Source organism: Ailuropoda melanoleuca, chromosome 6, assembly GCF_002007445.2.
Source record: "Ailuropoda melanoleuca isolate Jingjing chromosome 6, ASM200744v2, whole genome shotgun sequence".
Classification (NCBI taxonomy): Eukaryota; Metazoa; Chordata; class Mammalia; order Carnivora; family Ursidae; genus Ailuropoda; species Ailuropoda melanoleuca.
In genome coordinates, this window is record NC_048223.1 from 88934024 (window position 1) to 88960651 (window position 26628).

The window sequence follows — 26628 nt, forward strand, 5'->3', positions numbered from 1 at the left end:
TGGAACTTTCCAAAAGCCACCTCATTAATAACATAAACTCCGGTATCCTTGAAAGGGACTTTTTTTTTAAGAAGGAACAGGAGTGCAGGGGTGGGGGAAGAGGGGTGGTGCAGAGGGAGAGGGGAGAAGAGAGAGAATCTTAGGCAGGCTCCATGGCCAGCACGGAGCCAGACGTGGGGCTCAGTCTCCCAACTCTGAGATCATGACCTGAGCCAAAATCAAGAGTTCCATGCTCAACTGACTGAGCCGCCTGGGTGCCCTGATAGGGACTTCTTATGAATAACAAAAGGTACTCCTTTCACCTTTATTGCTCTTATCTTTTAGGTAATTCTAACGGTTTTAGAAGCTGTGTGCCAGTAATTGGGACAAAGACCAAATATGTATTTCTTATTATAAATTACAGTATTACAACTAGGCTATGCCAAGGTAACAAATAAACCCTAAATTCTTAGTAGCTTAACACAACTAAGGTTTACTTTCCATACTCCATGTCCAGGGCAGATCATGGTGTGGGGTAAAGATTCTGCCTTGTGCTCAACAACCTGGGCTGACAGACTGCCTGGAATGGTACTAATCAACAAAACAGGGGAAGAGACAACAGGATGTTGTACATGGCCCTCCTGTTCTTTGCTCCCACTCCCATCCTATTGACTAAAACTAATCTCAGTTAGGCCTTGCATGTAAGGAAGCTAAAAAATTATGGGGGAGAAGTTGGAATATTAGGTTCTACTTCCTCTGCCACAAATTTATACAAATTCACTTATTATTCTCATATATAGTTGGCAATGTTTCTAACATCTGTAGAAAGGTATAGATTGATATTGATGTACAAAGATGAATTTCAGGTAGTATTGTTGAAGCATTTTTTTTTTACTGTTTTTTTCTTGATAAAAAATATTTCTCAAAAAAATTGTATTGTGCTCTTAATCTTTCCAAAGTAAAGGATGTGAGGTTGGAATCTTATTGCTAGGCTAGAATGCAGTAGTATAAAGAGCCATATCTGTACCCATCACAGTAGAAACTGAAGCAGTATCAAAGCTTGTAATACTTAATTCTTGAATAGTCTGTGTTACTTTGCTGAGATAATATATTTTGTAAATAATATACCATTATATTTACAGAATAACAATAATGAAAATTTCCATCTTCTATTTCACTAAGCCTGTTGATATCTATTTTTAATTTGAAAAAGCCCTTAGATTATATACGTTCTAAACCCATTCATGATCACCTGCCAAAATATGCTGAAGGCAACATACGTAATTTTCTGGATGTAAATGTTGCAAAAGTGTAAACACTGTCTTTCAGACCATCTCTTTTTCTTTTGTATTAATCACTGATATTTAATGTTATATACTACTTGTCAGTACCAGTAATAGAATGTTTTTGTGGTAAAGATATACTTGCTTTCTTTGGTTTCCTGGTTCAGAATAAGATTCATTGGAGCTAACGGCATTGTGTTGGACTTGAAGTCATGAGTACCTTTTAATGATCATAACACAGAATTCCTTAAGGTTGTGTTAGGTGGAAAATTCTTCACAAGGCATCAACAGCAAGTAATTTTATGGATTAGTGGCAGCAAGACAATGGTGGTTTACTCCCATGGGCAGACAATTTTATGAGTAAATTTGTGTGATTTAAAGTGGAAATCCAGTGATGGAAAGACTGATAATGGTCATTTCAGTCCTTTAGAATTGAAAATCTGCCAGTTTGAAAGGTCTAATGACATTTGCTTGCATTGACATGGAATCCCCCATTGTTGACCTGTAATATCTTTATATAGATATAAGCTTTATATAGCTTATTGTGACTTTAAAATCAGATTTTTGGGGGGGTGGCTCAGTTGGTGAAGCATGTGCCTTCAGCTTAGGTCATGATCTCGGGGTCCTAGAATTGAGCCCCACATCAGGCTCCCTTCTCAGTGGGGAGTCTGCTTCTCCCTCCCTCTCTTCCCCTCCCCACTCATTCTCTCTCTCTCTCTTTCAAATAAATAAATAAAATGTTTTTAAAATCTCACTTTTAAAAAAGCTCTTTATTTGAGAGGAGAGAGAATGTGGTAGCAGAGGGAGGGGCAGAGGGAGGGGGAGAATCACAAGCAGACTCCCTGCTGAGTGCAGAGTCCAATACAGGGCTTGATTCTATGACCCTGAGATCACAATCTGAGCTGAAATCAACAGTTGGACACTCAACCAACTGAGCTACCTGGATGGCCCTAAAATGAGATTTTTAAAAATCTGGTAATTTAGTATACAAGTGAGCATAAATGATTCTCTTTCTTTTACTATAATAACTTTGAAATGCCTTTTACTTGCTTTTATTGCACTTGATTGAAAATTTCTAGCTAATCATAATTTCTAGAAAATAAAACATTACAAATTTCTCTAATATTTATGTATGTATTCATAAGTGAAAAATGCCATCAAGCTAATTTCTCAAAATTGCCTGTTACGATGAATCTGAACAGTGATGTTTGTTATAATGAGAGAAATTACAACAGTTATCATGAATTGTTTTACAAGTGATCTAATGGACACCTGGGTGGCTCAGTGTGTTCAGCATCCAATGCTTGATTTCAGCTCGGGTCATGACCTCAAGGTTGTGCGATGGAGCCCAGTGTCAGGCTCCCTCTGCTCAGCAGGGAGTCTGCTTGGGATTCTCTCTCTCCCTCTGTCCTGCCCCCTGCTCGCTCACTCTCTCTCTTTCAAGTAAATAAAGTATTTTTTTAAAAAGTGATCTAACAACTTGTGAATTATAAAACATATATATCATAGCAGTCATTTTTTGTTTTTAATATTTTGAAGGACTTAAAGCCCAGTAATATAGTGGTAAAATCAGACTGCACTTTGAAGATTCTTGACTTTGGACTGGCCAGGACCGCAGGAACTAGTTTTATGATGACACCTTACGTAGTGACTCGCTACTACAGAGCACCTGAGGTCATCCTAGGGATGGGCTACAAAGAAAACGGTCAGCAAACACTATTTACTTGAAATACTGCTATTTGCTTTTGTTTATCAGATTTCTTATGTAAATATTTAAGCTGAAGTGCATAGAAGTTAAATGTATCACTGAAATGTTTATCACGGGTTTGAAAGTAACTATAAATTTTGTCATAAATGTTTGGAAAAACTTGGGGCCCCTGTTTATTTAAATATAAGTACATAACTATCAACACTACAGTTGGATAAAAGATTTGTTGCTATGGCTCCTAAAACAGAATATATGCCATTTGCTCGCCTGTAACTTGAAAATGAGTATTTCTAACAGGGGCTCAAGGAAGTATATGGTGGACTGACAGTTTATCTTTAGTAGTAATCCTACTTTGCATTAGTGGTATTTGAAGATATTTCCAACCTTATGAAACTAAAGTTATAGCACTTAGTGTAAACTTTAAGAGCTACAGTGAGGCCATTCTGCAAAGCTGATAGATAATTAATTAAGGTGATCTTTTGGAAGAAACAGTGTTTCATCAAAGTCTGTGTCCCACCTTAAAGAAATGGCATTATCATATGTGGGTATATTCAATTAAGTATTTCAGCATTAGAATCAAGGTTGAAGAAAATTATCAAGCATGTAGTTCACGTATTTTTTTAAATGTTATATATATCTACATACATGTATTTTAAGTTGAATCTCAGATATTTAGGATATAAATAAATCTACACAGGATTATTATGGACTTACACTGTAACTTTTAAAATGTGGTAATTTCATCCAAAATACTCCCTAGAATAGGACCTAGGGTTTTTGTTTTTTTTTTTCCCCACAAGGAATCTGGAACAGCAGTTCACTTTGAATCAAGAAACTGTATTACTTCAATCTTCAAGATTCGTTTTTATAATAAAAGACAGCATTGAAGTGAGGATTTTAGCTTAATTTCCTTTGCTTTTCTGAATTAATTATAAACAAATACTTTAAATATTTATGATTATTCCTCTTTAACATGCTGTTCTGTTTTCTTACTCTCTTAAATTGTTTTATACCTTAGAATTCAGTGAGTTGGATTTAGTATTAGACTCTTTCCTTTAGAGAAGTGAGACTTCCAGTGACCATGATAAGGATCGCTTTTGCATTTGCTATAAAGCTAACAATTGTCACAGATACTCTGTCACTCAGTGTCCTATAAATGTGATCTTGGAGATAGCTTCCTAACAGAAATTAGCACTGAGAGAAACTATCATATGAAGAATTGACGTGTTTTCCTGTCTTAGATAGGAATTGTATAGATCACTTTATTGCCCTTTTTTGCTGCAGGAAACGAAGTCAAATGTAATGCTTAGTCACTATAATGTTAGCAATAAGGTTAAACATAAGAACGTCCTTCTTTGAGTAACATCCCACCCCCACTTTTTTTTAACAACTCTGTTTTGCAAACTGTAATATAATGGAATATATTTAAACTGCCTAATAGGCTAAGCAATTAGACCATTTAAAGCTAGTTTTGTGTTTGAATCAGTCACACTGTATTTTGAGAAAGTCTTTACTAACCCAGACAATATCTTCTCATGCTTGTAGCTTTTGAAATTTGTTTAAAAATATGTTTTTCTTAAGGTTACCTACATAAATTATGTCCTGGATATTTAACTAAAGTTTGCCATTCTCTAAAATCTATAGGGAAGTTTTATTGTGGTAGATTTATTCCAAAAATGAAAACCCTGAAAAAAAATTGTTCTCTGAACTGATTTATGAGTATTACCTTTTCCTCTAAAATTTTATTCTTGAAAGTTGAATCATATAGATTAATATGAATTTTAATATGAAATTTTAGAGAAACTTTAGTTCTACAGGATTTCCAAAATTTATTCCCACCTTCGTTCCTAAGATTCTGTAATGAGCTGGCAGTCTCTTTATGAGTATATTAGAACAGACTTCTAATTTCATAAGTCCACCAGCATGGTCACCTCTCCGTACACTTATTTCTTCCCCTTTCTTCTTTCGCTCTTAAAAAGGACCTTGAAACTTCAAAAACAAATGCAAGTTTCTAAGACTTTCTTTTTAAATTGCTTATTTTTCCCCTCTTCTATTAAACTGCAACCACCTACTCTCCTTTTTTTAAAATTGAAGTGTATAATAGACATACAATATTATGTTAGTTTCAAGTGTACGTCATAGTGATTCAGTGTTTATATATATATATACATTATAAAGTGATCACCACAATGAATCTAGCTACCTCCTCTCTTTTTTTTTAACCAAATTTTCAAACCAAAGATATAAAATGTCAGCGTGTATTAGTGAACCAGGTAGAGATCTCCAAATCGCCATTTTCTTTGTCTAGCAGATTCTTTTCAGCATTCATTAGAGCTCCTATTAAAAGTTGATGAGGGGCAGTAAGTCAACGAGGAGACTCTTTATGGATAATAAATCTGTGGGAACTTTCATATTATATCCAACTCAAACTAAATTCTTAAAGCAGTTTGGTTTTATGGGTTTAAAAAACTTTAAGTGGAAAACATATAAAATATACTTCTTTTACAAAGTTTTCTTCATTGATTATTTGTTCATTCTCTATGCACTTGTTCCTTTTGGGATAATAGGATAAATGTAGCGTGATATTGCCAAGAAAACACTGACTTTCAATTCAGAATAAACATAGGGCTTTTCAAATAAATTTATCCATTTTGAAATCCAGTTTGAAAATTTCTAAAGAGCTGTCGATTAACTTTTTAACTATAATGACTCATAGAAACACATTCTTTCTGTTATTTTAATATACTAGATTATTTCTGCTCATGCTTTTTTCTTTTATTTGACTTAAAGAGAGAGTATAATGCACAGTTGAACCTCAAAATAGTATCAAGATTTTATTAAATTTTGCCACCTCATGTTCATTTTCAGCCTTATTTGCAAAGATGTGTTTGGTTCTGTTTCATATTTTATAAACAATTTTTAGAGACAAAATGTATAGGTTTTTCAGTTATGTGATTTCTGTGCATAGCTCTCACTTTAAATTAGATATGTAGTTAAAAGGCTACACTTCACATTTGCTTTTGTGAATTAAAGCCTTTTGAAAAATATTTTGTGTTTTAAATTATTCCATTAGCTAAAATTAAAATCACTTTTTTCTTTTTGTGATGTTTTGCAGTTTTTATATAATGCAGTCATATTATGCTTCTTTGATTTTAATGACCTTTTGCTTTGCTTTTCCTTCTTTTGTGCTGCAAACATATAGTGGATTTATGGTCTGTGGGGTGCATTATGGGAGAAATGGTTTGCCACAAAATCCTCTTTCCAGGAAGGGACTGTATCCTTGTGCTGCTGCAGCAGTTAAATTAGTTAGGTGATGAACTTCCTTATGTTCTCTAATGAAAATAAATATGGTAGATTGATATATATGGTTTTCTTTAAACAGATGTAAAGTTTGTGGCTGTTATAGTTCAAAAATTGTTGAGACAAGAAGCTGAAATATTTGTAGGCTGCATCTGGCAGTAGGACATACAGTCTCTGCTGGTAGTTAGAGCACATTCACTGTCATTCATTTTTTTTTATACTGCTTTCTATAATTTTAAAGTATACATGGTGTATGTGATTTTTTTTTTAATGTTTAAATTTTTTTATTTTAACCAAAATTTTTATGTTAATGTCATTGCATTTTGTTTTCAGTTGACATTTGGTCAGTTGGGTGCATCATGGGAGAAATGATCAAAGGTGGTGTTTTGTTCCCAGGTACAGATCGTATCCTTATCTTTGGCCTAAAATGTAGTTTCTAAAGGTCAAAATGTATGACAGCACTTCAGCTTGGTCAGGTATAATGTATTTTTGTCTCTCCCTAATAATAAAGTATTGTTAAATTACTCTTTCAAAATACCACCTGCTATTTGACATAGACTTTCCTTTCCCTCATTTATTGTTTTATATGTTAATTCTGACAACTGCTCAGGTTAATTATCCACAATTACTTGCTGGCTTTGAGTTGATTTATTTAACCTAAATCAAAAATCATGGCTTGCATTAAAATTTCTAATAATTATACACTTGAGTAAGTCTAGAAGTACTTAGGACTTAATATGAATTTTAGAATCGTCTGTTTCTTCTGTTCATCCTTTTGTTTTGTTCCCCCAACCACCTCCTCTTTTGTTAATGTTATGTGTGTTTGTGTCTTTTGGTTGTTATCTCATTGCTCAACATAACATACTGATTTTTTCATCTGAGAATTTTATCAGTAATAGTTTTGTATTGTGGTGAGTAGATTTGGATTCATTCTTTTTGTTCATCTGACTAGTTTTAGAGTTTATATTAACAGTGATCTGTTATGTGTTTATTAGTTAGTAACACTGAGAATTGTTTTAGGAGGAGGAATGGGAAAAGCCATACTCAGTGGGTTATAGTAAGAAAGTTTGAGTTAGTCCACAGGGAGCACTTGGAGTATAAAGACTACGATGAAAAAGACCAGGGAATCTTAACCTCACATCTTACCAAAATGCAGACTCATTTTCTTAAGTTTCAGAGCATTTTAAAAACGTTTTAATTAACATAAGCTAAACAAAGAATGGCAAAAGAAAATCCCACTTTTGTTAAAGCCATCACTGTTATTGCTACTAGTTATTTTCTGTTAGTGCAGAAAACAAAAAAATGTAGGACAGATTATAAGAAATATTTCTTAGCCTCCAGGAAATGCATCCACATTTTCTGATAAGCTGGAAAAAAAGACAGATTTTGTATTCTAGAATTGTGTACAGTTTAAATTTAAGAGTCCCTGTGGGTGGTAATTGTCATTATTCCTTGAGTCACTTATTATTTGTATTTAGAATTTGTGGGCTTAAGCTTCTCTTTCAATGGTAAAATCAGTATTAGTAGACACACACACACACACACACACACACTAAGGTTAACAAAGCTTATTTATTGATCCTTTCTGTCTGGCTACAGTCATTGCCTTTTACAAGGTGGCTATAAGACAGAAGATTTATAACTGCCACATTCTTTCTTAGGATTTTTGTAAACTGCCATTTTCTTGTCATTTTAATATAGATATGGCTAATGTGTTGAACATTAGATACAGAGTATTTTTCTTAGCTACTTGATATTAGATATTGATCAGTGGAATAAAGTTATTGAACAGCTTGGAACACCATGCCCTGAATTCATGAAGAAACTACAGCCAACAGTAAGGACTTATGTTGAAAACAGACCTAAATATGCTGGATATAGCTTTGAGAAACTCTTCCCCGATGTACTTTTCCCAGCTGACTCGGAACACAACAAACTTAAAGGTACTTTTTATAAATACGTGTATTTAGTCCCATTTGGGGTGTGTGTGTTTATGTTCTTAAGGGATATAACCCAGCATTCTCTCTGGGTGGGGGATCAAAGTGAAAGGTTTTAGTTAATTTTTTTTGTTACTTTATTTTTATTTTTTTGTAATTTCATTTTTTTAATCATGATGTCATTTTATAGTAAAATTTATTCTTTTTAAAACATATATTTTTTGATAAATGATAGTTTCAAGTTTCTAAAATTTATGATAATTTAAAAACCTTTATGAAGTACATGTACATTAACATCACTATTTTTACAGCCAGTCAGGCAAGGGATTTGTTATCCAAAATGCTGGTAATTGATGCATCTAAAAGGATCTCTGTAGATGAAGCTCTCCAGCACCCGTATATCAATGTCTGGTATGATCCTTCTGAAGCAGAAGCTGTAAGTTCTTTTCTTAATGTTTGAGGAATATATTGAATTAAAGTTAGGTTTGGAGGAGACTTTAATTTTAAATAAAAATATACATAAATGATTATGGTGTTCTCCTGTTTTTGCATGAATAGTATCTTAAGTTAATGAGCATATCCAAGCACCCACACACAAAATAAAGGTACATTCCACTCTTTCTTGCCTTTTTGCCTTGGTACATGATGCTCTAGAATGTTGAGCACTTTGGGAAAACATTCTAACTAGTTATAAAACAAACTGTTGTGTCCAAAGCGTAGCACAATTCTGTGATGTAAATAAAATGTAACAGTTTCAAAAACTAGAAGAAAGAAAAAGAGGCTTAAACATCTTTCTTCCTGTCATGAAAGTGTCATCCAGAACTAGTCTCTACATGAGAAGGTTGTTGATGATTGGTCAGTGTTGATCTAATGATGTATTTTTAAAAGTCTCTGTGTGGCTAGTAATTGAAATAATTATAAAGAATTTATATACTTCCAGTAAACTGACTCAATTATTGTTGCCTTGTGTTTTTCAGCCACCACCAAAGATACCTGATAAGCAGTTAGATGAAAGGGAACATACAATAGAAGAATGGAAAGGTAACATTCACCAGATTCTTAGAGATGAAGCTGAAAGAGCTTCTGGATCTTTATGTTGATTCATTCATGTTAAGAAAATTAAAACTATTTTCTATTATTCATAACTGATATGGGTAAAAAAATTAACATTTTTACAGAAGTAGAAAGTAAGTCTCCTTCTGTCTCTGACTTAATCTGAATCTCTCAGGTTTCCCACCCCAACACATTGATGCTTTCTATAATTTTTATGTTCTTCCATAGTGTACAGATATACAAACTTGTGTTTAGTGTCTCCCTCTTTTCCTCTCCCACCCTGTGTTAATCACAAATGGTTGTATACTGTGCACACTTGCTTTGTTGGTATAATCATTTATCTTTGAGATTATTCTGTCTTGCCCCACATATCTGGCTCATTTGTTTTAATAGCTGGTTAGTGTTCTTTTGATGGCTGTGTCACAGTTTCTGTATCCAACTCCCTCTTGAAGAGCTTTAAGTTGTGTCCAGTCTGTTGTTGTTACAGACCACTCTGCAGTCTTCTTGTGCACATATGATAACATTCCTGTAAGAAAAATCCTACAAGAAAATTTGCTGGACCAAAGGATATTTTTCAAGTATTTCCAAATTACTCTCCAAAGAAATTATAGCAGTTTCTACTTCTGTCAGCATTGTGTAGGAATGTCTGTTTTACTCCCACCCTCACCAACAGAGTGAGTGAGTTTTTAATCTTGGTGAATCTGATATAGTAGTTCTGCTTTGTGAATGTGGGTTAACAATAATGCACTGACTGTCGTAGAAATGTTAAAATATTTCTTTCTTTAAAAGATTCACTGGGTCATTGGGGCTAATTTTTATATCCTGTTTACTTCCATTTGATCTGTTGTCATTTAGTAACTTGACCACTTTTACTTATGTGACTTTGGGCAAGTCACTTGGCCCCTTCTTTACCTGATCTTAAAAGAAGACAGAAGACATGTTATTAAGAGCTTAAGTACTTAAATAGTTGGAAAGGCTAAAATAAAGGTAATGGGGAGGTGTAAACCTGAATGAGTGATCCATCTATGAATCTATTTGGGAAGAATGAATTTGATTCTTTTTTCTTAGGAATAACCAAGATTAGTTCTCTGTGAGTCAGCTTTTGGGAAACGTATAGTTAGACTCTGTAGAGCCCACCAGAGTGATAGATTGAGTAGAACCTAATAGATCTGTATATGTAATAAGTTATGCACGAGGATATAATTGTGGACCAAAGTATGTATTAAAATATCTGATATTTTTATATATCATTACATTTACAATAGACATTTTTGTATTTCTTGGAATCTTAATAGGCCACCAGTTGTAAAACACATAATCATACCGCTAAGAGAAAACGCTGCCAGTTCCACTGCACCATTGATTATAAGATGCAACTCCATTTCGTAGATACTAAACTGGAAAAAGTGCATCTTAAAATGAGTGAAACGTAGTACAGTTGACCCTTCCATCAACGCAGGGTTTGGGGTGCTGACTCTCACACTGTCGAAAATTCACATATAGCTTTTGACTCCCCCAAAACAACTGCTAATAACCTGCTGTTTTCTGGAAGCTTTACTAATAACATAGTTGATTAACACATACTTTGTATATTATATTTATTATATATTGTATTCTTACAATAAAGTAAGCTAGAGAAAAATGTTATTAAGAAAATCATAAGACAAAATACATTTACAGTACTGTATGTAAATTTTTGGAAAAAAATATATATGTATAAGTGGACCCACGCATTTCAATCCTGTGTTGTTCGGGAGTCGGCTGTATTTTTATTTGTGTGTAAAAGATGTATCTGTGATTTTTGATTACTCTTAACATGTTTACCTTTATTCTGTATCTTTTTCTCCTAGTCCAAGTGCAACTCACTTACCTACAAACTGCATTTTTTTAAGATCTGCATAAGAGTTTTAGCATTATAACAGAAAGAAAAATCCACTGCCAGAACCATTAACTTATAGGTTGCTTTGCTTAGTTAGTACTCCTATTTAGCTTTGGTTCCTATGCCCTAATACCGTTTCATAAACGGGTGTTATTTTCTCTTTTTTTAAAAAATCCTCCTATTTGAAATACTTATCATTCCTTTCTGTTTCTTTCAAGAAAAGCATCTTTCATTCTTTCCTCTATCCAGACTTCTGTTTTTCTCCTTCCAAGACCAAAAAGAGTATCATAGCAAACTTAGGTGTCTTTAGCTTCTTTTCATTCCGACATATCTACTTATTTTACCTTATAATCAGAGATTCTTTATCAGTTTAAGGAATTACCTGCCTTGAAATTCTGTAACATTTTCTGCTTGTACATTTTTTTAGAAGAGGGTTCATGCATTTCTCAGGATTCCATGACCCAAAGAAGATGAATAATGGTGATGTAACATCACTAGAAGGTTCTGAAGTAGACATTCAGACTCACAAGGTGCATCACACTTGACATAGAAGAACACAGGGCAGGAGGCACATACAGTCTCAGGGCAGCATCTGCTGTCTCTTCAGTTGGAGCAGTGCTCACAACAGTCCACCCACTGTACAGAAGTGTAGTAAAAAAAATGAGATTTCCATGGAGAAGTCTTGATTGTGATAGTGTGTCGTGCTTCAAATCATAAGGATTTGAAGGGTAGCTACCTGCTTTTTAAAAAAATAAAAATGTATTTATATTCCATCCTGATTAAAAGAAGCTTCCATACATGCTTGCATTTAAATCTTTTAACAGATATCTGGATAAGCACCTAATGTGCTGTGCCACAGCTCAGGAAATAGATGTGAATAAGACAAATGTGATTCAAGCCCTCACTGGGACGGAATTGGAGCATTTGTAGTATGCTGTGTAGAATGATATGGTGTAGTACAAAATGCTGGTGGAGTAAAAAAGATAAGGCTTTTAACCCCAGTGCTATCGTTAATCCAACTTAAGAAACATTGGTTATAGCAGAGATTTTGTTTCTTTTAGTATAGTTCCTGGTTCAGGATCAGGAAATTGTTACTAACACCTTTGAATCTTAGACTGATAATTAAGGGACTCTGCCATTGAAAGGACACGATTAGAAATAGGTAACATGTGTAAAAATGTTTTACTTAAAACATAGGTATCTGTGAGATTGGCTCTCAGACTTTGAAAAGTTTGTTTTTGTTCCCTTCTTTTTCAGAGTTGTTGTTCCCTTCTTTTTCAGAGTTGATATACAAAGAAGTTATGGACTTGGAGGAGAGAACCAAGAATGGAGTTATACGGGGGCAGCCCTCTCCTTTAGGTTGGTTACAATATAAGCTTGGTTGAAGTTACAGTTTACTACTTCTGTTGTAGTCTACAGTTGCATGAATCCTGCAGTTTTCCCCATATTTATCACTGTTCTTGTTCAAAGTTAAGTATAGGGAGCACAAGTAGGATAGTTAAATTTGAAAGCACTGGTACACTGCTGTACCAGTACAATCATACTAATACATCAGTAACTGACTTCGTAAAATGTACATCTTTTTCTATAATACTGATATTCCACTGAAGAAGAGAAATTTAAAACGTTTTTCTGTTAGCACTGTTCTCTTTAAAGAAGAATTTTTTTTCACAATTCAGTATACTTATCAGGATTTTAACAGTCTTTACTTTGGATGAACTAAGGCTTCATTGAAAAATTTGGTACCTGTGATACTAAGTTACCATCTTTCTCATTTTGGTATATTTGGTTTGCTAAACTAAGGCAGTAACATTAAAACTGCCATTAGAAATTGTTCCATATCTAAGAAGAAAACTGGTTTGTAGGAGTTAAACATTTTCTTTTATCATAAGCTATCTTACATTTAATTTTAGCACTTATAAGAGCATAAAGCATTGGGGGAAAAGTTAAATGGCAAATAACTTGTATATATTAAGTACTAGTATACTACTTGACAGGCACTGGTGGTTTTGTAATTTATTTCTTTCAAACCTTACCTAAGACCTCATGGAAGGGATTATTATGCACATTTTACAGAAGAGGAAACTAAAGTTCAGAAAAAGTAAATGAACATAAAATTACAAATGTGTAGAAAAGCTACTACTTGAAGCCATGTTTACCAGTAACTTCAGATGGCATGGTTTTTCAGCATCCCAAGTGGCCTTTGGCTGGCAGCAGAGACTTTTGGCTACAAACGTTAGGGCAGCTTTAGGAAAGAGATGAAATTTGAATTGAACCTCGAAGGCCAAGTAGTGTTCGACAGATCTTGAATTTGAGCAAAACAGTGCCATTTTAATCATCCCTCTAAAATTCTTCTACATTTTAAGAAAAAAAAAAAGGAACATCCTATGGGTAAGATTTTTAACTATAGTTTCAAATACCCATTTTGTTGTACTATAAACATATATTTGTTAAATAATTTCTCTGGCTTTCTCTAACATTTTTGGTTATATTTGTGAGTTTTAGAATTTTTTTATTCTTTAAAACCTTGATCAGGAGTGCAGTTTTTCAAGTTATAATATAGATTCAGTTGAAAATATAAAATGATTTCGACAGCTTTTACCTACAATTTAGTTGTAACAAAACTATATTATAGATGCTTTAATAGCAGAGTTAATTGGCTGTGTGTTGATGTAGAGTAGCAGCATAAGTAAACTGTTCATGTTGGAGATTCAAGTGGGATTTGAAAAGTCCGTTATTGGGGACACTTTTATACTTCAGAATGCTATCCTAATGAGTGGTACATCCTAAGTGTCGAATGTTTGAGTAAACGTAATTTCATGAGATAGAACAGTTGCAGCTGTTCTTAATTTATTTAAAGAAATTGGATCTTAAAGAACACTTGACTGTGGTTATAAAATAAGTCAGTGGAAAGGACAGGACTGCAGGTTTGTAGACATTTTCTGGATTCTCAGTTATAGCTTGCAGAGAAAAGTGTTAGTGAATCAACCTGTTACAAAAATATTTAGTTCTTGATTATATGCAAAAACAGAAGAAAGTCTTTGACAAATTAGAATATCAGATAATCACAATACCATTTCAACTTGATTTTTAAAAATGAGGGGTGCCTGGGTGGCTCAGTCATTAAGTGTCTGCCTTTGGCTCAGGTCAGGATCCCAGGGTCCTGGGATCGAGCCCTGCATTGAAGCCTGCTTCTCCCTCTCCTACTCCCCTTGCTTGTGTTTCCTCTCACTGTCTCTCTCTGTCAAATAAATAAAATTGTTAAATAAATAAAATAAAAATGAAATATATTATTTTTCCCACTTTCCTGTCTTTATTTTGGTTTGGCTAATATTACAGTGAGTTTGCATGCCTTTGCGGGTGTAGAGACTCATTTGAGAGGGAAATGACCCAGCCCCTTGAAACTAACGATTTTCCCTATTATTGCCATTCAAATATTTGAGAATTTACTATATTGCTTTAAAGTTTGGGAAAAAAAACAAGTACTTTTCTTTTCATAGGCATTTGATTTTCTGATTAAGAAGTTAACTGTTGAATTCATTTAAAAGTTAGTTTTTGGGCTGCCTAGCTGGCTCAGTCCAGTAGAGCCTGTGACTTTTGATCTCAGGGTTGTGTAAGTTTAAGCCCCACTTTGGGTATAGAGATTACTTTAAAAATACTCTAAAAAGTAAAACAAATAAAAGTTAATTTTTATCAGATAAAGAAGTTTGGATAAAATGAAATTTGGATTAAAAAATAGTGGCATGAAAATGTATATTTGGTGGAAGCCTTTTACGATTTGAATATTTCAGTACCAGTCTTTGAAGCTAGCCGTGGTATTGTGTACTCGTCAGTCACATTCTCTAGTGTCCTGTGGATGGAATTTGAAGTAGAGGGTCAGGCCTGAAGTGTACTCAGTCTGCTTTTTAAATTCATTTTACTTTGTGTCACCTGCTCTGTACATAATGGTTCCATTCTTTTCTGTCTCCCAGCCCCCTCCCCAGCATCCTAAAGATTTTTTATTCCCTGGCCATTTCCTTGTTGCATTTGAAGACAAGCTCTCAGAGGACCTTTTGTATTCTAAAGTATTTTATTGTTCATTAGAATAGTAGGATAATTTCAAACACTGAGATGCTGGGTTCTAGAGCAGTGGTTTTCAACAGGCTTTGTTTTTAGCATCCTTGAGTACCTAAAACTCAACCCTAGAAATTCTTACTGCTCAATTTGGAAACCATTGCTTTTATTCCATAAATGTATTCTTAAGAACTGTTGTATAACTTGCATTATTTAATAAGCTCATTTGGAATGACCCTTATTTAGTGATCACATAGTTGAGAAGTACTTACCAAAAAAAAAAAAAAAGTACTTACCTAGAACATGAGTCACCTTTAACATATTTCCCACCCCCCAATGACATTTCTTAACCCAACCCCCTTGAAAGGATTTCTCTATTGGTTATATATTCCTGTTACTTTTTTTTTTTTAATCCAGGAAATGCTTGTTAGCTATACTTTCAGTAAAGGTAACAGTCTTCCCCTACTTTATCTGTTTAATAAGTCCATGTTTGCTTTTATCAAGTATTTTATTAGAGTAAAAATAGGAAGACTTGAGTCTCCCTAACTAGGGCACTTTAGTGACCCTGGCAAATCATGTAACCTCATGCAAACGGGGACAGTTGAACTAAGAGCCTTTTCTTTTAAAATGATTTTAGCCTTTGTTTGGCTTTTGCTTTAAAACAAGATGACCAGGGGGCACCTGGGTGGCTCAGTGGGATAAGTGTCTTGACTTTGACTCTGCTCAGATTTTGACCTCGGGGTCCTGGGATGGAGCCCCAAGTTGGGCTTCCCACTCAGCAGGGAGTCTGTTTGTCTCTCTCCTTCTGCCCCTCCTCCCACTTATGCTGTCTTTATCTCTCTCTCAAATAAATGAATAAAATCTTAAAAAAAAAAAAGTACCAGAATACTGTTTGGAGTTTACAGTGAAAAGATAACATAAGTCATTTTTATTAGGGTAGTAGTTTTTAACTTTTTGGGTCATATATCTCTTCCGAGATCCTCCAACAAAATGCAGTATAGACAGTTTTGCATGTACTATCAGTATTATTCATCTATTATTCATCATGCACAATCTAATGAGCCTTTTCAAAAACAAAAGAAAAAAATTATTGACCACTAGAGGTAGCCAGTACAGTATAGGTAGCTCGGTGTGCAACTCTGTCTGCAACTGATTTGCTGTTTTGTTTCTCATAGCACAGGTGCAGCAGTGATCAATGGCTCTCAGCATCCATCGTCATCATCGTCTGTCAATGATGTGTCTTCAATGTCAACAGATCCAACTTTGGCCTCAGATACAGACAGCAGTCTAGAAGCATCAGCTGGACCTCTGGGCTGCTGTAGATGACTACTTGGGCCTTTGGGGGGTGGGGGGTTGGGGAGTCATTTAGTCATTGATAGAACTACTTTGAAAACAATTCAGTGGTCTTATTTTTGAGTGATTTTTCAAAAATGTAGAATTCATTTTGTAGTAAAGTAGTTTATTTTTTTTAATTTCAAGTGATGTAATTTAAAACTTAAGTTGTGTTTTAAAACAGCAACAAAACTGTATTGTATTTTTGCTGTAATTAACTGTATAATGTAAACCTAATTATTTTATCATGGTTTAAAATTTTTGCATATTTGCTTTATCTTATGCTGCTGATTTTTTTTTAACTGAATTTGTAAGATTTTGTTTATCAAAGCAACTATTATGTGGTGACTTGCCTATATCATGAATTATTTAAGATTTTTATAGTTTTTTTATTAGAATTTTATTTCAAATGTTTTGTTCATGATGCTGTCCTTCAGGGTTATGTGCTTATCAATGAAATAACCCCAGAGGAGTGAGAGAAAATAGCCTGTAGCCAGTTGTATTCAGGAATAACTACTGTAAATGATGAACGTGTTAAAAACCTCCAATATTTGCTGTTTGCCAATTCTAATTTAATTACAACAATTGGTTAGGTATCCTACATTGTCTTTTGGCAAAAGCCTCATCATCTAAATGGGAGAATAACTCAGAGCGTGTCTTTGAAGATGCTGGGCATCTACTCCCACCCTCCTATTCCCCCACCCCACACAACAAAAGTAAGGTAAAAAGAATATGGTATTTTCTGCAAATCTGTGGCATGCTCAAAGCTTATGATCACATAAAGTCAAGAGGATACTTCATGAATAATACATTTCAATGCAAATAAAGAGATGGTTCACTTCTACTAGCTATGAGCCTGTTTTTGTATACACTGAGTTAATCTACTCAGGCTGTAGGTCCCAGCAGTGGTCTAGAGTCTGGTCTTTCCCTTTCCTGCAGCCTCAGGCCTTGGACCTTGGACCTTTCTGGTTTCCTTCACAGTGTCAGTCAGCACCAATTCTCAAGGTGTTTCTGGCCATTTGACTCTACCTGTAGCATAATCTTATTTATACTAGCTGTTGGGAGGTTCCAAAGCCTACTTCAGTTTCTGTAGGTGATGTGTCAAATGAGCAATATACCGTTCATCTGAAAATAGTAGCACCACAGCCATATATAGGATATCATTTTCTAAGGACTGTTTCTTCACATTGAGCAGAGCAGGCATAAGTGATGGTTATTTAGTCTGAGTCTTTGTTTTTTTTATACCTGATTTTCAATAAAACATGCAATGTGGATGTTGAGTAGTGTAAGAATGGTGCTGCCCCTGACAACTGTATGTTAACTGTTTACATTTTATACCTGCAGACTTCTTTCTCCACACCTGAATTTTTCTTAAGTAAATGTTATTGAAGTCTCATTATCTCTGAAATACATTCTCTGTATTGCCCCCAGGCACCTTTTGTTAGTTTTGGAACAAGAGAGATTTCATGTAATGAACTGGGAAGTGCATACTTAAGTAAGTGACAAGGTTCTAGGCAGAAAGCCCATGGGAATTCACGACCAACAGGAGCAAGAACTGGTGCATCTCAAAATGCAGTGTCTGAAAGTTCGCTTGGCATGTTATTAGTATATTTAGTGTAAAATTCCTTTTGAGTTAGGTATTTTAGGTTATTGCTAACGTGCAATATTTAGGATTAAAACACATTAGCCTTTTTGTATGCTTTGAAATAGCAAGTTTGTTTTTGATGGTTTCAGGTCGTGATTTCTAGCCTCTTGAAATTGTTAGCCTTTTTATCAGTCCCTTTTCTACTCATACAACATGGTGCATTAATTTTATTAGGCAAATTGGAGTTTTGAGACTATAACACCTCTTGAATTATAGAAACAGAATTGGATTTACAGTTTTAGCAGAAATTTGAGCATGAGTGTGTTTTCTTAGTTTATATTTGGCAGTTAATCAGCTTTATTTTCCCTAGGATAGATTATTTCACTGTTGCACTTTAACAACTGACATGCTTTCAGAAGTTTCCCATATTTTATGTTGGATTGCTAGTAAGCCATCTCTGTTGATAGAGATCTTGATTAAGCAAGGAAAACCAGGTGTTCTTACTATAGCTTTTGTTGTAAATGCCAGCTCCTCCTTGCCAACCAGCATGTTTCAGTTGATTCAGAGAAAAGGAATTCTTATTAGTTAATGTAGACTAAAATACTTAACAAATTCTATCCTGAAAACAAAGTCTGTTAAATGTTGCGTGCCCTAGGTTTTTAAAATGCAGTATCAAAATACAACTTTCTCTTGTGTCTTAAGTCTATTAAGCTAAAGATGTACTGGTTCTTTTCATTTACAAGCTTTTTGAACCTTTAAAACATCTTAAACATTAGTGTGTGGGTTTTTTTTAAGAGAAATTACAGATAAGATTTCTGTCAAGCAGTACTTATGTAAAGCCACCTTGCTTCTCTTATAACTTTGGTTTTTCAACTTTATATATTTAATATACCCATCATCTTACTGTCAGAAAATTATTTTGACTAAGATTTGTTATTCAACTTTATATTATTTTATTCAGCTTTATAGGAAAGAGAGACTAATTCTTTCTACATAGTTCTTCCTGGTTACTACTCTGTTAATCTCTAGTGTATACTGACCATTTGTAAAATGATTGTGTTGTTGGGATTGCTTAATTATAATATACATAAATAGAGTATCCCAACTCTTCCATACTGTTTGCCGAACAGTGCTCATTTTGTTACACACCCTTGGCTGCTGATTGTTCCTGGTATGCACTCTTCCAGGTTGGTTCAAGCAAGGCACAGTGCTTCGCACCAGACTTCCTAAGAGAAATGCCAGCCTCTTAAATGAGGAGGCTACCACACAGCCCCCTTCATAGTACAGAGAATCTTGATGGTATGCAAAGCAGCAAACTTTCCCGTAAGCCCTTTCGTTATTCTCTTCCATGTTAATCCTGCTGTTTTGTCTAAAAAGATGAAGGTGAAGAGGACACCAGTGTCTGATAGTGAGGTCAGAAGCGGGCAAGTGAAACTGTTTTGGGGTTACAGATAGACGTGGTTACACTGTCGGCCAGTATGTGCTATACATACGAAGACATAACTACTCAGTGTTGCCTAGGCACAAGCCTGCATAACATTTTGAGGTAAAGACATAGTCTATTTTCAAAAATACTGTTGTAGTTTGTGAGTGTTGTTCATTAGTCACACATTAGCTGTAGAGTGAATGCATGAAGCCCCATGACCCCAGTAAACTTCTCTTACCAGTAGAAAACCAAACACCACTGTTCTGTCATTAGCAGCCCTCTTAAATGTTGCCTCCGTATCCTTTACATGTTAGTGTACATTGTGTTTCTATGATCTCTCTTAGGTTTTTCCTGAATCAGAGGGAACTAATTTTTCCTTAATAGCAAGAAAGATGAAGAGGTAAAGGGCATTGAAGCAGAAATGTATAGTTTGGGGTACGATTAGAAAACTCACAAGGAAAACAAAAGTCCTAATTAATTTCAAACTAACTGCTCTTAGTTAAGTGCTCTTAAGGAGAGTCTCATAAGAGTAACAATTTCTGGCCATTTCTAGTTTAGATTCTCTTAGTTCCTGAAACTTCTGAGAAATATTACCTGTGGATTAGTTTTGCACAATGTTCTCACAATAATTTACAAATTAAAACTAGGTTTTTATTGAACTACCTCACACTAATTTTCTATGCTTTCCCAAGTAAGCTATTGCCCTTATTGTAAGCTCTTTACTGAGTGTGAATTATAAATGTGTGTTACTTTATAGCCAATGTTGACACAATACCAATAAGTGTGTAAAATATATACCTTGCATCAGTAAGAGACACTCACGTGGAAAATCTTTCACTGTATATCTTGGAAAATTGTGTTAGATGTGTTCGTTGGACATTATTACTGTCTGTTTTTATAAGTAGAAACCTGCTCGTGATACCAGTCCATTCTTTACATTTTACGAAAGGAATAAATCTTAGTAAATTTTACGAAGAAATAAATTACTTTTGTAGGCCCGATATTTGGTATATTTTTGAGAAGCTCTTAATCTTTTAGCTGAATGATGAAGTTAAACTGAACTAGCTGTCTACCTGGACTGTGACATCTATTTTCTCATTACAGTTTATCCTGTTCAATGGGTTGTAAAACCTGGAAACCTACATATGATAATTGACATTTGCTTTTCTCCCTCTATGATGCCATTCCTTCTTCATTCCTGTTCCTTCCCTTGTGTTCCATTCCCTCTCCTCTCCTCTAGACAAAACAAAATGGGGCACTTTGTAGGGAATGCTGAGATAATTATTGTGGTTTTTAATCATTCATGCCCTAGTCATTAAACATGCACCACTGGAATGTAAACATTGTTACCTAGTATGTTAATTGGTTATAATATTTTAAATAAAAAAGAAAAAAGTGGTATGAAAAATATGAAATTAAGAGTTTTTTTATTAAAAACAAAATGTAAGTTGTAAAAAGTTTTTTCTGGGCAATTTTAAGATTTCCTGTGGATTGGGATTAAAGGGGTAGTAATACTAGGGCAGGTTTTTTTAGATTTGGATTTGTACAGATTGTGAAGAGCCTAAAATGTCACCCTGGTTTTCTGGTTTGTCTAGTCTTGGTTTTCTTGTGTTGAAAATCTCTGGAGAAACTTTATCTAAAAGGAATTTTCTTCAGTGCCCTTCACCTAGTTCTTGGTAACCATGTGAGAGAGCAGCCATCATGGCCACTTGGTAAAAATAAGCTTAATTTAAAGAGGATCTATTTCAAAAGAAACTGGGGATTTCAGCTTTTGAGTGTGTTTTCACCTTTGCCACGCGTCTATTCTCTTTGCCTGTGCTGGCCAGGCTGCTCTGAGTATCAGGGTCACTCACTATGTACATGCAGGATGTCTCTGTCTGGTAGCGCTCCTCATCTTGCTCAACTCTCGCTCCAGAAAACCATCTTACCTATGCTGTCCCCACCCTCACCTGCGCTCAAACTTCCCTGCTCTGAGGAAAGGACAGGAGGTAGGTCTTTACCCGATCACTGCTGCTCCATCAGCCGGTGTGGTTGCCAACCTGGTCCATGCACTCTGTTACCTCCAGTCCTTGGAGTGGCCTCCAAGGAGAAGACTGGGTGGCAAAAGCAGACATCAAAATGTTGCGTCCGTATCCACCCAGTTGCTATACTCCAGTGACGCTAAATAAGATGGGAGTAGTTTGTTAGTCTAGGTACTCCATTTATGTTCGTGTTGAACCTTCAAAGACCATTGACTTCATGTAAATAAAAATTTGTACTGATTTTGTGGTTTAAAATTTTTAGCTTTACAGCTAACACACCAATATGTCTTTGTAAAATACTTCAAATATGCTTTGTTAATGTTAGACTTCTAACAATTCTATCAATTGATGAATGCATATATGTCTAAGATCTATGTTGGAAGCTGGGTAAGGAGAGATACAAAAATGGATGACAGTCTGGTCAGCCTGATTCAAATAGTGTTGTGTAGAGGAGCAAGAACCATGCTGAAGGAACAACACGGGGAGGGACTAAGCAGAGGAAACGAGGGTTTTGTAGAGGAGGCATTTTTCGAGCCTTGGTATAAGGAAGGGTGGTATTCCCAAGTTAAGGGAAAAGCAAGGTGGTTTAAAAGTGTGTGCCTGGCAAAGAATGTGGAATGGCCTGGCATGAATGTGAGTATATGAAGAGAATATAATGAGAGAGAAGTCTGAGAAGTTGGGCGTCAGAATTGAAACATTTGGAGAAATTGTTTTCATTTTAAAGAAAGTAGGAACTTGTAGTTTGTGAGAAAGAGTAATGTGACCAGACTCTTGTTTTAGGAGGGACACGGATCGTGGGAGCAAGCTGGTTAGACTGGAGGTGTGGTGACAGGTGACTGGGAAGCCAAAGCTACTCAGCTGAGGGTGCTGAGGCCCTTTTTGTACAATGAGAATGGAAGAGAGAGGACTCAGGTGGTCATTAGCTATGTAAAATGGCCAAGATTAGCATTTGGGGCTGAGCCCTAAGGATTCGGCAGCACACAAGATGATGTGCAGGGAAAGTAACATCCAGTGATGTGTTTTCCAGTTTGTACCCATAGTTTGAAGAGACCATGATGAAACACATGTCAGGTATAGCATCAGCTTGCCACTTAATGTTTCAGAGTAGGAAGAGAGGAATCATTTCTCCCTTATTGCCTGTACACCTTTCCAGTCTCTTCCATTGTGAGTTTTGTGTCATCAGCTTGTATGGGTCATAAACCATTTGCGATAGTGTCATTTTGTGGAATGAATGAAAAGGGGGATTCCTGTGGGGTATCTGTAAGACTTAGGGTTACCTGGATAGATGGGGGCATAGTTCTGATGCTAAGGATTGAGTGAGTGGTGAAGCAGCAGTAAAGAGGACTTTTGAAAGGTTGGCAGGAAATAGAAAAAATCATGACGTGTCATGAGAAGAGACTGAAGGGTCAGAAGAGAATAAAAAGGAGGAACTAAAAGCACATATGTCTTGATGAGACAAGGTCCCAGAAAGCGGGAGACCTACTGAGTCCTGTGAGTCTGGATTAGCCTGAGCTCTCGATGGAGAGTTTGGGCAATCTTGGATAAGTCTCAATCTTGCTGAGCCCGGTGCTGTGTCCTTCTGTCGTGTGAGGCTGGGAGTTGGTCTCACAGGGCTACTATGATGACTTCGTGTGCTTTTATAAAAAATAATCAGTGTAAGCAAATGCAATTGCTGACTTTAACCTGGGAAAGGAATAGAAATGGTTTAATGTAGAGAAATGTCGAAGAGCAAAAGGAGGTTATTTTGTATGGTCTCTCACCTGAGAACTCTTGTATACTCTGACCTTCAAGTCATTTTTTTCCATTGCAAGTAGTCCCAGTCCTTGTGTGGTTGGTATGAATGATTCCTCATTTGAGAGAAATGCCTCAAAATCAATTCTGATTTTTTTTTTTTTTTGGAATTAGAACAGTTGTACATTTTGTTTTGGTTTTGTTTCATGGAACATTCCTGCCGTTCACGCCCTTCCAGCTGAACCTCCTCCGTGGCGTATACTTTACATCTCTGTGCACACGCATTGGTTTACTTACTCCTGCCTTTGCCTATTTTAAATCCTCATTGCTTAAGACTCAGATAAATCTCTGATGAACCTTCCCTGCCATGACTTTTTCTTTCACATACCCAGTGCATGCTTGCTTATTCATTTATTCATTTGTTCACTCCCCACTTTTTTTCCACAGGATGTAAGACAGCAACGTATTGTGGGCCTTTAAACGTTCTGTGAGGGGACCCTGTGTGCTTGTCTTCTAGATCCTTCACCCTGGAAGCCCTTGGATGGAAGAACCTGTCTTAACTCCTAGGTAATGCCTGGGAGGTAGGCATTCAATAAATGTTGGGCTGGGTAAGCTAATAACTAGGACCTATCATCTATGCTATTTCTGTCCTCTGCAATGCAATATTCATGGTCCTCAAGATGTGTCATAAGGAAACTATATACAGCACTCTGAAATTACTGTCGTAATGTGAGCGTGGGCTCTAATGCCAGATACCTAAAGTAGAATCCTGGCTTCACACTAGTTGCCTCACCTACGGCAAGTTGCCTAAACTCTGAGGCTCTTGTTTTCTCAGAAGAGGTTAGAGGGAGAAGGTGACTCTCATACAGAATTAGAACCATGAGGGACATGGTTTTCTTACAAGCTTCCCGAGATGATTCTGATGTGCACCCTCACCATCTTTTGTCAGCTGCCTTAGAAACCTCAGTAAATACCCAACTCTCCACCAAGAGTTGTGACAGATGGGGTGCAGGACACATCAAGAATGAGACATGCCAAGCCCCCAGTGGTTGCTGTGAAAGAAAGGAACCTGGAAGACACCCGGAGACCGCTAAGGGAAGACAGAGGTGTGGAAGTGGAGGAGGGGCAGATGGTGCAGCCAAGTAGTGATCATGCCTCTACCCTTCCTAAAACTCAACCCCTAGTACCAATGCTAGGTGGCTCTGTTGAATTAGTAACAAGACTCATTGAGGGCTTACTCTATGCCAGGCGCTAAGTGCTTTGTATGAGCTCGCAGAGTTTTTACAACTTTATTTGGTAAGAACCGTTCTTCTCCCCTCTTGTGATCAAACTGAGGCACAGACATGCTGAGTAACTTGCTCGGGGCTACCCGACCGGCCTGTGGTGAGCCAGGATCTGAATCTGGGCAGCCTGGCTCCAGTCTTCAGTTTGTAGCCACTCTGCTCTACAGGGATTACAAAGTGAGGACCGAGAAGTCCCGTGTGAATGAAGGCTTTCGTGTTCAGGTAAGTTGTGGGGCTGGTGCTTAAAGGTGAGCGCGTTCATTGTTCTTCAGGACGGCGCGGAAACTTCAGCGCGCATTTCCACGCACCGGTCTGCAGCCATATCTGTGTCCTCTGTCTTTCCTGGTCTTGTCTGAGAAGCCAAGCCTTCCACTTTCTTGCATCTTTCTTTGGACTTTTCATTATTGCCCGCGTTTCTTCATCATCGTCTTTCCCTCTCTACTGAATCATCCTTAGGAGCAAACATGCTCTAGTAATTCCCATCTTTAAAAGGCTCTGTCTCACCCCCTTTCATTCTGCTCCCCTATTTTTCTGCTCCTGTTCACATCGGGACTTCTCTAAAGATTAATCTGGGCACGGTGTCTTCCCTTCACTCGTCATTCAGTCTTCAGACCATTCCTGTCTGGTTTCTGGCCTGCCACCCTACTACATGTGGCCTGGACCACACTTCTGGACTAGTTTCCCTGCAGCTACTCCCTGTCACCCCCACCAAATTTATCTACTCTCCACCAATGACCAAAAAAGCCTTGTTGGAATACAAGCCAATTCACGTCCATTGATTTAAAGCCTTCAAATGCTTTTCTGCATCCCTTAAAGTAACTCTACCTTAGGTGACAAGGCCCTACAGTGTCTGGCCTTGCCTGGCTCCTGCCCTGTCACCCACCATGCTGACAGCGGTGCCAGCATTCATGCAAACTTCTACAGCTCTTTTTCTTCTGCCTGCAGCTCTCTGGTTGCGTGGCTGGCCTGTCTGTCCTTGAGTCTCAGTTCAAATTCACCTTCTCAGGACTTCCGGACCAAATTGTCTAAAATATGCCCAGGGGATCACCTTTTTCAGAGCACTTATTAAAATCTGAATGTATCTTGTTCATGTGTGCTTCTGTTAAAAAACACAATTCAACTGAGTAAATTTAGATCTTAATGGCTTTATTCAATGATTCATAAATATTTGGCAGTATCCAACCTAACAGAAAAGATCTCTGAGGAGCTGTACAAAATGAAAAACTTATAGGCAGAAGGGAGCAGGAAATTACATTAGACAAAAAAGCAAGTTGGTTATTTTAAGATTGCTTTCTTGCAGGGGATGGTTGGGGTCTATCCGGCAGATGTAGTACAGACCAGATGATTACTGACGGACTGGTTTAAGATTCCATTTCTGGGAGAGCCCAAACTGTAAGTCTTTGTTCTGTGATATGTGGCTGAGTATAAGTGACTCCATATGGGACCTGTTGTCTTCTTTTTTAATACTTCCTTATGGTCTATCTTACCCCACTAGAATGTAAGTTCTATGAAAGCCATGACCTAGGTCTTGTTCCTTCTATCCCCACAATAATGAAAGGCCTCATGGATTTCTATAGTGGATATGATATGCAGCGGGGAAATCCTCTTCTAAAGCATAAAGGCTAAGAGCATATCCCACCCCACCCCACCCCCTTGACCAGATCCTTGCCACCTTCTCTAGCCCTCCATCCTCCCCCACCCCTCTTCTTTCTCTGGCTCTGTCTCTCTCACGCACTCACCCTTTAGCTCTGGTTACGTACATCAGCATACAGAGCAGTTGAGGTGTCACATCTGTCAGGGAGCCCTCTCTGACCTCTGCCTTCTGTCTGATTTAGAGGTCTCTTATAGCACTCATTTTGCATCCTGTGAACAAACCTCATTCAAACGTGATAAGGGTAACGTTTTAAAACTATCAAGCCAGCATCTTTTCAGTTTGGATGAGTAATTAAGAATACAGGCTCTTGGGGCGCCTGGGTGGCACAGCGGTTAAGCGTCTGCCTTCGGCTCAGGGCGTGATCCTGGCGTTCTGGGATCAAGCCCCACATCAGGCTCCTCCGC

The 26628-nt window shown here is 36.6% G+C and overlaps 1 protein-coding gene across 6 annotated transcripts in view; it reads left to right on the forward strand.

Annotated features, from left to right (window-relative positions):
• MAPK8 (mitogen-activated protein kinase 8) overlaps window positions 1–20945 on the forward strand; it is a 103810-nt gene extending 82865 nt beyond the window's left edge. The window contains exons 6-12 of one of the 6 annotated variants that reach the window (XM_034662839.1): window positions 2802–2967; window positions 6173–6244; window positions 8031–8213; window positions 8519–8643; window positions 9185–9248; window positions 12397–12498; window positions 16373–20945. In XM_034662839.1, the coding sequence (XP_034518730.1) occupies window positions 2802–2967; window positions 6173–6244; window positions 8031–8213; window positions 8519–8643; window positions 9185–9248; window positions 12397–12498; window positions 16373–16518 (858 nt within the window). In that variant the 3' untranslated portion in view covers window positions 16519–20945. Of the gene's footprint in view, window positions 1–2801; window positions 2968–6172; window positions 6245–6603; window positions 6676–8030; window positions 8214–8518; window positions 8644–9184; window positions 9249–12396; window positions 12499–16367 lie in introns of all 6 variants that reach the window. The other 5 variants (XM_034662841.1, XM_034662838.1, XM_034662840.1 and 2 more) reach the window with 5 other exon arrangements.
• Window positions 20946–26628: the final 5683 nt, after the last annotated feature.